This window comes from Oculina patagonica, chromosome 1 (assembly GCF_052425735.1).
Source record: "Oculina patagonica isolate OP01 chromosome 1, crgOcupat, whole genome shotgun sequence".
Classification (NCBI taxonomy): domain Eukaryota; kingdom Metazoa; phylum Cnidaria; class Anthozoa; order Scleractinia; family Oculinidae; genus Oculina; species Oculina patagonica.
In genome coordinates, this window is record NC_135758.1 from 29,955,525 (window position 1) to 29,968,550 (window position 13,026).

Sequence of the window (13,026 nt, forward strand, 5' to 3'; positions counted from 1 at the left end):
TAAGATCGGTGCATGAGACTCGTACGACAGCTTGAAGACTGGTAACAACTAGTTTTAGTCCACCAAATTATACTGCTCGTTGAAGATGGAAAATTATTATTTAGCAAAAAATCACTGGATATGATAATCGTTTAATACCACAAGGTATATATAGTGATTTTGAGTGCTTGGTGTACATATTATTGTTCAGAATGTATGCTGGATATGGTATGGAATAATTTGCAGGTAAATTTTAGGATTATGTGTAGCCGGTAATCAAGAAAACGAAGATGACTTCAAGAGTGCAGAACAATGATTTTATTGCAGTTTGTTAAAAGTTGCAATTGTCTTTTGCGTCACAATTTAACGAATTTTAACAGCTATTACCACTTCAGTATTAAAGACATTTTTATTTCACATGTTATCGCGAAATCTCATCTTTATTTCAAGTATTTCTAAATGTTATCAATCCGTATTATCCCTTGCTTCTTATGGCAGCTATATCAGCGATGGAGACAAGATGCTGACTTGTGCGTCATTGTGTGTCTTGCTATCAATCGTAAAAGAGTTTTGAATAAATTGATTGTCGCTTGCACCAATATCTGAAAACAGAAGAAAAAAATGTAGCATCAGGCATTGACTGTGAACAAGTAACTGTAAATACTAGTTATGCGCTTTCGAGAGGTATACGATGGAATATCCCACGCGTGAGGAGTCACTTGTATTTTCTCGGTATACACACGAGCCTTTGAGATATTCAATAGTATACCACGAGAAAGTGTTGTGTAACTATTTTATACCATGCCATAGAAAATACGCTCACTTAATTTCGTCGAGAATAAGATCGCAGCGCACGATGAGAATGTTGGATTGAATACCGTCGAATGTACAATGGCTTTCCTGTATTCTGATTGGCTGTACATGGCATGGTATAAATTCTGATAGGAAATTTACCTTTTAACTTCTAAAACTATTTTTGTTGTTGTTTTACGGACGCTTACTCTTTATGACAGGAGGACATTGCTTTTGTCGCGGTTGAATTAGCATTCAAAACACGTTAAATCAAGGAGGCAATATACAAATAATTTCAATGGTTGTCTGTGATTCTCAGTTTACGGATAACCAAACTACCTAGTTTACTTCTTCCTACGGGCAAATTTCGCTTACAGCAACAACATCCTACATATACGTACTACAGGTTGAATTTTCCGCCCTTTTATGAATAACCACATGTACAACAACTGTACATGTCCGCTATGCGGTGCACCAAAACAAGAAGAAAGCGCGCAAAGTAGCCTATTAAAACCTAGTAGCTCTTTCGTACCCTTGTAATATTTTTGGTATATCTGTACTGTGATCAGTGTGATTAGACTCCCACGCTGTCGTTTTTAGGAGTGATCGTGTTTCATTCCTCCCCATGCACGATAGCCCCTTCAAAACGACTGCTTGGGAGGCTATACTGAGATATAAACAACTCGAATGGGAAGTGAGAAGAAACGTTTACCAGGATATAAAGACGTACGGGTAGTTCCAAGCGTATGGTTCAAAAATTAAGGTCGGTACCCGCGAGGGGATCGGACTAGTCCCAGGGATGTCATGTTGCAGGACTAGTCGCAGGGATGTCATGTTGCAGGACTAGTCGCAGGGATGTCATGTCGCAGGACTAGTCCCAGGGATGTCATGTTGCAGGACTAGTCGCAGGGATGTCATGTTGCAGGACTAGTCGCAGGGATGTCATGTTGCAGGACTAGTCGCAGGGATGTCATGTTGCAGGACTAGTCGCAGGGATGTCATGTTGCAGGGACTAGTCCCAGGGATGTCATGTTGCAGGACTAGTCGCAGGGATGTCATGTTGCAGGACTAGTCCCAGGGATGTCATGTTGCAGGGACTAGTCGCAGGGATGTCATGTTGCAGGACTAGTCGCAGGGATGTCATGTTGCAGGACTAGTCCCAGGGATGTCACGTTGCAGGGACTAGTCGCAGGGATGTCATGTTGCAGGGACTAGTCCCAGGGATGTCATGTTGCAGGACTAGTCGCAGGGATGTCATGTTGCAGGACTAGTCGCAGGGATGTCATGTTGCAGGACTAGTCGCAGGGATGTCATGTTGCAGGACTAGTCGCAGGGATGTCATGTTGCAGGACTAGTCGCAGGGATGTCATGTTGCAGGACTAGTCGCAGGGATGTCATGTTGCAGGGACTAGTCGCAGGGATGTCATGTTGCAGGACTAGTCGCAGGGATGTCATGTTGCAGGGACAAGTCCCAGGGATGTCATGTTGCAGGACTAGTCGCAGGGATGTCATGTTGCAGGGACTAGTCGCAGGGATGTCATGTTGCAGGACTAGTCGCAGGGATGTCATGTTGCAGGGACAAGTCCCAGGGATGTCATGTTGCAGGACTAGTCGCAGGGATGTCATGTTGCAGGACTAGTCGCAGGGATGTCATGTTGCAGGGACTAGTCGCAGGGATGTCATGTTGCAGGACTAGTCGCAGGGATGTCATGTTGCAGGGACTAGTCCCAGGGATGTCATGTTGCAGGACTAGTCGCAGGGATGTCATGTTGCAGGACTAGTCCCAGGGATGTCATGTTGCAGGACAAGTCCCAGGGATGTCATGTTGCAGGGACAAGTCCCAGGGATGTCATGTTGCAGGGACTAGTCCCAGGGATGTCATGTTGCAGGACTAGTCGCAGGGATATCATGTTGCAGGACAAGTCCCAGGGATGTCATGTTGCAGGGACTAGTCCCAGGGATGTCATGTTGCAGGACAAGTCCCAGGGATGTCATGTTGCAGGGACAAGTCCCAGGGATGTCATGTTGCAGGGACAAGTCCCAGGGATGTCATGTTGCAGGACAAGTCCCAGGGATGTCATGTTGCAGGACAAGTCCCAGGGATGTCATGTTGCAGGACAAGTCCCAGGGATGTCATGTTGCAGGACAAGTCCCAGGGATGTCATGTTGCAGGGACAAGTCCCTGCGACTAGACACACACACAGTAGAGAGTGATTCTTACCCCGGTGGGCAGCTCCGTGGATCAGTCTCTCTATCTACAACTAATTCGCTTCTTCGGCACCAATATCCGGGCGGGCAAGCTTCAGGACTTCGTTTTGTCTGGCACACAAACCCTCGAGGACATTCCGCTGTGTCAAACTGTCGTTTTTTCCTGCACCAGTATCCGGGGGGACACTCATGAGATGAAGATTGTTCATCCGTTAGTTTAGCAGCCTCTTCAGCAATGGCGGACAGAGCCAATACAAGGGCTATAATTGTGACTTTAGGCAACATTCCTTCAAAGAGAAGTATCAACAAACAATTTTAAAGCTTGTTTGTCGGTTTAGTCTCATAGTCAAAATTATAGATGTTTGTGTACCGTAGTTAATAGAGGGAAACAGTTATGAAGCCGGCAAAGTTTCTTGTTGTAGGTTTTTGTTCACTATTTTGGGTGTTGACAGTGCACAAAACCCCCGGGGGGGTACTCAACAAAGTTTTGTACGGGGAGGCTCCGCCCCGAGCTCTACCCCTTACCCTTTTATATACCATTTTGCCAGAAATTGTACCCCTTTCGTATACCTTTTTATGAAAAAAGGTACCCCTTTCATATACCTGAAAGTCATGGCATAGACTTAAAACACAACGTTTTCTTTTCATTTTCAAGTAGCGCTTCATAAACTGAAATTATACAGCCATAAATTGCATCTGCTCGAAATATTTTTATTAAAAGGCCCTTTCAAAGACCTTAATGACTGATTTCCATACCCTTTCGTATACCTAAACTTGTGAAATCCCTACTCTTTCATATACCTGAAGCCTGAAAAAGGTACCCCTTTCGGGCGGAGCCTCCCCGTATAGGCCATTATAGGGAGTACCCCCCCCCCCGGGACAAAACCTGACAAAATACAATAGGTGGTTACGTGTGTTCATGCAACTAACCAATAAAACATTGCGATTATGTAACTCATGCATAGTGTATGAGCGCAAAACAAAAGATGTGTACTGTCATGGATCTTCCAACATAAATCATGGCCTATTTGTTTGCTCATTTTGATGTTTGCCGGGCTTCTAAACCATTTCCCTATATTATATTAACTATGGTTGTTAAATTTCTGTCAAGTTAAGATATAACTTCAGCATACTTCAATTACGTAGCACCCTATTATATTCTATATTATTCCACATTTGGAACAAATTTGAAAATAATTCAAATTGAACGTTTTGAAAGAGTAAAGCCAATCTTTCAGAAACTTAAGTTTTCTCATTTTAAGTGGCTGAAGTTAGAAAACAAATAAGGCCAGAACGATATAATGACGCCCAGAAATCTACACCTAAGGAAGACTGCACTAATTTTAAGCCCTTCTGTATCCACGATTTATTATTCTAATACAGAATTGGAATTGCTCGCGCAACTTTTAGACATTGTTATATTCTGTCTTCCGGTGGTTGCCATGGTATTCCACCGTCGATAAAAGCTGCTGGCATTGATCTATCTTGAAATGATTTATAGCTCTATTACTAAGTACTTCGTCAAAACTAATTACGATAGGAGGAGAATGATTTTTAATCATGCCGTTCGCACTAAGAAAATCCACTGATAAAATATATATAATCACTTTTGTTAAACAACGGTTGTCTAACGAATGACAAACCTATGGCCCGTCATGGACGGCGGAGCAATTTTCCAAGTGGGGGGGGGGGGGGGCTGACTAGTGACTTGAAGTGGGGGGGGGCTAAAAAGACTTTTCTCTTAGTAAAGTAAGTCTTTATTTTTTTTCGGAAATTCTGGGGGCCCCCCCCCCCCGGCTCCGCCGTGCCTGCCCGTTTAAAAAGCAATTTAATGAAATGAAGTCCTAAAAAAGTCGACAGAAAAGCAATCCAGCTTCATCCTTTAATTATCTCGTCTGCAAGACTATGAATCACAATGCAAAGCAATTTAAATATCACCCATTCACACAAGAGTACTTTCAAGTGCACTTCAAGTATACTTGATGGGAGTTTTAAAAAATGAATTAACGTCTGCTCGGGAGTGCTCTGTGACGTACTTCTATGAAATTAGTACTCGCCGAATGTTCCAGCTAGCTGTTCGTCACGTTCAGAAAATAATTTCATGTGACCTTTTAACCAGATTGCATATAACATTTTTGTTTTTGCTTAAATTGTTCAGTGCAGCTAGTGAAAAATCGTCAGTTCTCTCCGTGTAGGTTGTAAAGGCCGAACTTTTTTTTAGAAAAGGGTTTTAGCTCTAAAAGTGTTCTGTTTTATCGTTATATAAAAATACACCTGTCTCTGTAGCTTTATTGATCAGTAAGATAGCGGAAACTTATCAAATACGTTGCTGTTAAAATGCTCATCTTACGTGACTCAAAGAGAAAACAACACTGACTTAAAAAGGATCATTTTGCTTCTTTGACCATCATGTAAGTAAATCTCTCAGTCAGAGGTTTATCCAGTTAAGCCAATAACTTCAGTAAAACGGCTTTTAGGACGACGGAGTTTTCTTTGAAATGTTTGAATAATTTTCACCCCTGTTCTACTGTTCACTCGAGTTATGCTACTAACTTGTTCTAAAACTGTAGTCATGCCATTGGGTAACGTTCTTGAACCGTGGGTACCGAAAGGTTATCGTGAAGAGCAAACCACAAAAACCGAAAAATACCTGCATGGACAATACAAGCAGACAACGGTTATCCAACAAACAATATAACAAGGGAAGCACTTAAACCTATTTTTTTCGCAGAGGTCAAGCCAAGGTCGACCAAAAACGCAACCACCGGGAACTATTGATAACCACTTAGACAAAGAAGTGACAAAGCTGAGATGTTTTACATTTACAATATTGGCATTTGGCACATTCACAATCTTGCCTGCAAGTCATAGGCGTACGAGGCGGTTCGGCGAGGGGGTCTGCAGCCCCCCTAGTGCCAAAAATTTTCGGACAAAACGCTAAGAATTCGGGCAACAAGCCTAGAGAGAAAAAAAGAAAATAAGCTGACAAATCTCAAAATTACGATCAAAACGAATTATATCAACAGGAAAAGTATTGGAAAAATACCGACCTTTGTGGTTCAAAAGTCCAAATTTCTCATTTATCTGCTTTCGTTTCCTCTTGCAAATTGCTATAATCATTTCCGATTTTCTCGCAAATTCTGCATGATTGAGCTGCAATCAGCTTTTCCGTAGCTTGGGCGTTTGTGCTTTGTGCGCGGTGGACCCAGTTTAAGACCTTGAAACAAAACTGCGATACGGTTACAAATGTGATGAAGCTGACACTTTTGACTCAAATGAGCTCAAAACTTGCAACAATATGTTTCAATCCATTCATCCCTGAATGTTTTACACATTTTAATAACTTTCAAGGGGGGGGGGGGACAATGTAAGTTGCTTTCCAGCCTACCTTGCTGAACTAAAGTGAATTAAATAAAATATTCCCGAAGAAAAAGGATTCAGTGCATTGACATCTTCGGGCAACGCCACGAGATTAATTTAAAAACTATCGTTTCCTTTAAGCAAACAGGCAAGGTCTGTACACAACTATTTTAACGCACGTTCTGTTCTCCATTTCGTATGCCTGTTTATTCGGCTTTCAACCCATGCCATTTTTTTTTTCGGGCAGCAAGGTCTCCGCCCCCCAGGTCTGAAGGTGCCCGTACGCCTATGCAAGAGAGAGATTTAAGCAAGTTTTCAAGGCGCTTATGGTAAAGCAAAAAACAACAACAATATATGCCTTTTGAACCAGTTATTTATCCGGTACATAACTTTTAGAACGAACATGAACCAATGCACACCTCCTTCAACGTGCGAGATTGCAGAACGTTAATTTACAAACGCCTTCATACTTATTTCCCTTTCATTAAATAACTATAGAGCCATTGTCTCATACTTTGTTCCAGAAAGCATTAAATTCGTGAGGTTATGGAAAAGGAAAAGATTGATGTTCTGTTTTTCGGGTTAAAAGACAGAACATTAATTTACCAACGCCTACATACTTGTTTCCATTTCATTGAATAACTATAGAGACCATTATCTCATGCCTTTTTCTAGAAAGCATTAAATTCATTTTTCCGCAATCTTGCACTTCAGTCAAGATGTAACACGTCACACTTTTGACACTTCTCTCGCCATATCGCTTGTTTTAAAATTGTTAAATTGTTTTAATTTGCCGATCATGCGAACACGGAATACTTAAGAATTCAAATTCTATGCGGTGAAACCCAGGGGCGGATATGGAATGATTCAAATCAAGAAACGGTAAAGGCTTTTTTCTTAAACAGAATGTTTTAACGCCAAAGACTTTTATCAGGGAAAAAAACGTCAAAACTGAGCTCTTACCGTATCAGTTAAGCTGCTTCTTGTAGTGAGAAATATAGACAGTTGAGATTTATTTGTGACGGTAATTCCGCAGGAACACCCAGCTATCGAAATATTACGAAAAAATCTTGGAATGTCATTGTTGTGCTTTTCACTATCGTTTAAGACCGCAGGTGCGCATGTGCAAGCGATCAAGTGGCCCACTCAATTCGATTGTTTATTACCAATCGGATAAGAGTAGATAACTCGTACATGTGTCCATAATAAACCATACGGGCCAACAAGAAATTCGATGTTCAACACTTAAAATCGACATTTTCTAGCTAAATATATAATCTGCTGACATTGCATATTAGCCTGAACATAAAGTACATAAACTTTATTTAAGTTTGATCACTGCGGTACAAGTGGTTGATATTAAAGTGAACAAGGTACTTTAAGCATTTGAGTCGGAACAAACAAAAAGAGTTCTAATGAGAAATAACACATCTTTTGACCGCGGAATTTTCAAAGGCAAATTTCCCGCAAGAGTTATCTGCACGCTGCCAATCGTTTCTTTAACGATGGAATCGAATCATTCGAATGAGCTAACGTTATAGCTTGCACGCGCGCGGAGCCGTAAAACCATCCCTTAAAAGGGATATTTGTGTAAACTAACACAACTTAATCTGTTCCGATCTTTCTAGCTGAATATTGAAAGTGGCAGAAACCTTAAGGGAACCAAATCTTTTTACACCATTCTGCGCGCTGGTTTTGCCATTCCAAAAATCGTAGCTGGCGTTTTTTTCAGAACCTACAACAACATTTTTACCTCTCCAAAACCAACAAAAGCCATAATATTTCCCATATCACGAAAGTTCAAGATGTAATTTTACTAAAGAAAATTTGAGGGAATTACAGGTGAGTGAGTGAGTGAGGACTTTATTAGTGTCAAAACCTTTTAGCCTGGGAATAGTACACCATACTAATTAGGGGACACTGAAAAACTAAAAACTACACTAATACTAATATCAATACAATAAAAATATATATAAGTGATATAAAAATGTTATTGTGTTCTATGATATAAAAATGTTAAAATCTTTAACTAATTGTAAAATTAAAGGTCTTCCGAACATATATCGAATGAACCGTTGGGTGCCCTGGCTTAGTGTCAACGCCCGCCTCTAGTCCACGATATAGCAGTCATCGCAGCAAATAAAGTAGCACAAAGCACACCGATGACATAATAGATAACAACTGCAAATAAATACTTTGAGACAAAGAAAAAAAAGCGAGCAAAGCATCAAGGAACTTACCTTTGAACTGATATGTTTGGAGATGTTAACACCGCGAGCTAAAGCAAGCAAACTGATTTACTTTTCTTCGGGGTTTACTTATTGACTGGAGGGAGGTATGATATGGTTATATGGTTATTGACCGTGAAAATAACTTAAGAGGAGCAAACTACTTTTTGTTATTTAGATTTTCAATGACGTTCAGGAAATATTTTATTTTAACGCACACTCTTGGGACTTGAACAGTGACGCATTTTGAACAATTTTTCACTGCGTGTGTTGTTCGAGAAACTTTGACAGCCAACGTTTGGAAAACAGTTGAATCCTAATTCAGGGTCGTAACCAGGTATATGGGATCAGGGATCACAGCCTTGGGATCGGGATCACAGCCTCGGGATCGGGATCATGGACCCGGGATCCCGGTTCACGAGTCATGGGATCCGGATCGGCCTATCACATGGGATCAAAATGGAATCAGGGATCAAATGTTGCCACATTTTGGGGATCAGGAATCAAAATTTAGAGCTAAAATTTGGGATCAGCGATGAAAAAATATACCTGGTTACGACCCTGCTAATTTCTCGAGCCCACTGATCGCCTCGAACCAAAAGTCGTTTCCCTTTTCTCAGTTGAACGCTGCAGTTTTAACCTTGGAATTCCAGGGTAAGGAAAAAAACCAACTGCAAATCGTGTCTCTGAACAACCATGAGCTAGTGCCACGCCTCCTTTAAGGTGCGAGATTGCAGAACGTTAATTTACAAACGTCCACATCCTTATTTCCATTTCATTGAATAACTATAGAAACCATTGTCTCATGCCTTGTTCTAGAAACAATTAAGTTCGTACGATCATTCAAAAAAGACAAGATTGATTTTCTGTTTTACAATAAATTTTCGTACGAGAACATTAATTTACCAACGCCTACATACTAATTTCCATTTCATTGAATAACTATAGAGACCATTGTCTCAGGCCTTTTTCTAGAAAGCATTAAATTCATTTTCCACAATCTTGCTCTTCAGTCAAGATGTAGCGCGTCACACTTTTGCGATGAAACACGGGGGCGGATCTGGAATGACACGAATCAAGAAATGGTAGAAGCTTTTTTCTTAAACAGTATGTTTTAAATCGAAAGACTTTTATCAGGAAAGCAACTGCTTTAAAAATAAGTTCTGAGCTTCTTGTATTGAAATATAGGCAATTGAGATTTATTTGTGACGGTAATTTCGCAGGAGCACCCAGCTATTGAAATATTACGAAAAGGTCTTGGATTGTCGTTGTTCTGTTTTTCAATATCAATTAGCAACGCATGTGCGCATGTGCAAGCTATTACGTGGCCCACTCAATTCTATTGTTTATTAACCAATCGGATGCGAGTAAATAACTCGTGCATGTCTCCAGAATAAATCCTAAGGGCTAATAAATTCGATGTTCAACACTAAGTTTGGCATTTTCTGTGTAAATCTGTCGACATTTTTCATCATTCTAACTGATTTATTTAAACTTTATTTTAGTTTGATCATTGCAGTACATGTGGTTGATAATTTAGTTAACAAGGTGCGTACTTTATACATTAGAGTCGCAGCAAACAAAAGGAATTCCAATAAGAAATAACACCTCTATTGCTACGTTTTTGCGAATGACCGTAACTGCGAAACTTTCAAAGGCAAATTTTCCGCAAGAGTTATCTGTACGCTGCCGATTGTTGTTTAAACATTTGCTACGAATGGATATTTGTGTAAGCTATCTGAATATTAAAAGTGGCAGAAACTGTTAGAGAGCCGAATTCTATTACACTTTTGCGCGCTAGTTTTGCCTATCTGAAATCATAGCTGGCGTTTTTCAAAACATAAAATAACATTTTTACCTCTCTAAAACCAACAACAGACATGAAATTTAACTAAACGAACACAGGCATTCTGAACAGATATTTCACTGATGAGCCCCTTTGAACTATGGGTATTTCCAAAGAAATCGAAGACACGACGATTACCGCCAAAAAACGAAGATCTCAAGATTGAAGCAAAGAACTTCGAGCTTGTGGGGTCGCATAAAGTAAACTTGAAAAGGATGTAAATGTCATACATAACATCAAACACTGAACAAACAGAGCAACGTCGGCAACAAATCCAAACAATAATCGTTACATTTTCCCATGTTATTGTTTCAGCCACTGTTTGCTTTTCATGAATTTGAACAGTTACATATGCAATTTTTGGCTGTGAATGTACTCTAACACGGTTTTTTTGAACTTTTAACATGGGCCAGTTGGCGAAAATCCATCGACACCGCTAGAAAGAGCGCTTTGGACTCTGTAAACGTGCCAAGGTTTAAAGTGATATGCTGAAAACATGTGAAGATATGAGTCCAAAAAGTCGTGAAAATTTGCAGACGTTTGTATGGTGGGGGCAATTTTGTGCCCCCAGCCACACAAACAAACGTCTGTAAAATTTCGCGACTTTGTGAAGCTATATCTTCACTCGTTTCTGACATATCACTCTCAAAACTTAGCAAGTTTGCTTTTAAAGGGCGCACTTGTCAGCAGTGTCAATGGAATTTTCAAAGTTGAAAAAAACCGTGGAAGGGTCTATTACACTGACTACACTGTCATGCAGTTTCATATCCATAAAACAAAGATCCTCTTAAAAAAAATCGATGACTTGCAAAATAAAACGCGACGAAAACGTCTGAGGTATCCATAGAGAGGCTCACTGACCGAAATGATCAGTTGCATTGGGCGTCCAAGCCTAGCTACAACGCCGGCCCTAGTCCAAGATAGGAGTCAACGCAGCAAGTAACAACTTGTATCCAGAAATAAAATTAGCACAAAGCATACCGATGACACGATAGATTTATCGCAAAAAAATGCTTTGAGTCAAAGAAAAAATAAACGAGCACAACATCAGGAAACTCACCTTTGAAGTAATCTGTTTGGAGATGGTATAGCACTGCGAACTAAGCAGTAAACGGATTTACTCTTTACTCATCAGGGTTCACTTATTGACTCGAGGGAGGTATGATATGGCTGTTGACCGTGAAAATAAAAAGTCGAGCGGACTACGTTTTGTTATTTAGATTTTGGATGACACTTCGTTTCGTAAACACTCTTGACCTTTTCTTTCCGAATAAAAAGGGTCCGAGTCAGTGACGCATTTTGAAGGATTTTCAACTGGGTGGGGCGTTCGAGAATCTTTGTCATAAATGATGTAATTTAACTACGTCAAAATGCGCGCGACATGTAATTAAAACAACAACAATAAAGAAAGAAGACGTTACGTTTACTCGTCTTATTTTGTCGTTACAACATTAACAGTTGTAACAATCTTTGACAGCCAAAGTTTGGAAATACAGTTGAATCCCGATTACTCGAACCAAAAAAAAGGATCGTTGCGCTTCCCTCAGTCAAGCATTGCAATTTTACCCCCCCCCCCCCCCCCCGATTACTCGAGCTCTCCGAATACTCGACCCAATCTTCCTTTTCTCTGGGGGTTTGTAAAATCGGGATTCCACTGTAGGCTTCAGCTGGCAAGGACGAACTCGATGACCGGGAAAATTTAACTGTTAAATAAAGTTGTCAGAGTTGTCCTCGCTGATTGGCCAGAGAAACTGTTTCCTGGCCAATCAGAAAGAAGGAATTTAAAAGCTAATGGAACTGGTACGGTGAGAGTAAAGGCCCAGGGGCTCTCCCGAGCTTTGTGCAAATTTTCGCCCGAGTTGCTGCCCCTGGCTCTTCGAGGATGCTCTCCCACTGACGAGCCTTTTTATGACGACTGGTTTCGAATTCGGGGCCCGTTGCCTACATTCTGAGAGACTGGTTTTGGTCTCCTTGATCCCTGTTAAAAGCTTGCACATTTTTTTTTATTACTCCGTTCCGTCCGATACAGATCTAAGTCATTTTCTGTCATGATAAATCAATTTCACCATTTAAAGTGGCCAGCAATTGCAAAAAAAAGTTGTAGTTTATCTTATTATCAAGAACTTTTAGAAAGATTAACGAATAAAAGTCGGCAATGTAAACTTTAAAATAAGCTCGACACACAGAAACCTGCCTTTATTTAATGTGTCATAAACAATTTACCAAGCTTTAAGTTAAGCTTTTTTCGCCACCATTTGCGTATATATCTCACATTCATTTTTCCACCTCATACTCTAATTCAGGCTGCAACTGTTCAGCCGAATTAAGTTCAATTCAGTAGATGTCTCTCCTGGTAAACGATAAGTAGAGACCTGTTTGTCATGATATATTTGTAGTTAAATTTGTTTTCTCTTGGCCTTAGTCCCCTACAAGTACCCAACTGTGGAAAATAGTTGTGCAAAACTTTGCCGGTACTCAAGTTAGACTATGAGCTTAGATCATATGCACAAGCCACTCAACCCCACCAGGTTGGTCCTCTGATCGATCAAGGACAAGTCACAAAGGTCCCTAAAAATGTATTATAATACTGAGCGATTAATCATTTTAGATAAC

General features: G+C 40.4%; 1 protein-coding gene across 1 annotated transcript; it reads right to left on the reverse strand.

The window, feature by feature from the left end:
• Positions 1-287: 287 nt before the first annotated feature.
• LOC144663197 (uncharacterized) lies at positions 288-8,598 on the reverse strand. The gene is made up of 3 exons (XM_078524119.1): positions 8,580-8,598; positions 2,993-3,266; positions 288-581 (listed from the first exon to the last, which is right to left on the reverse strand). The coding sequence occupies exons 2-3, from the start codon at positions 3,262-3,264 to the stop codon at positions 533-535; spliced, it is 321 nt and encodes a 106-aa protein (XP_078380245.1). The 5' UTR covers positions 3,265-3,266; positions 8,580-8,598; the 3' UTR covers positions 288-532.
• Positions 8,599-13,026: the final 4,428 nt, after the last annotated feature.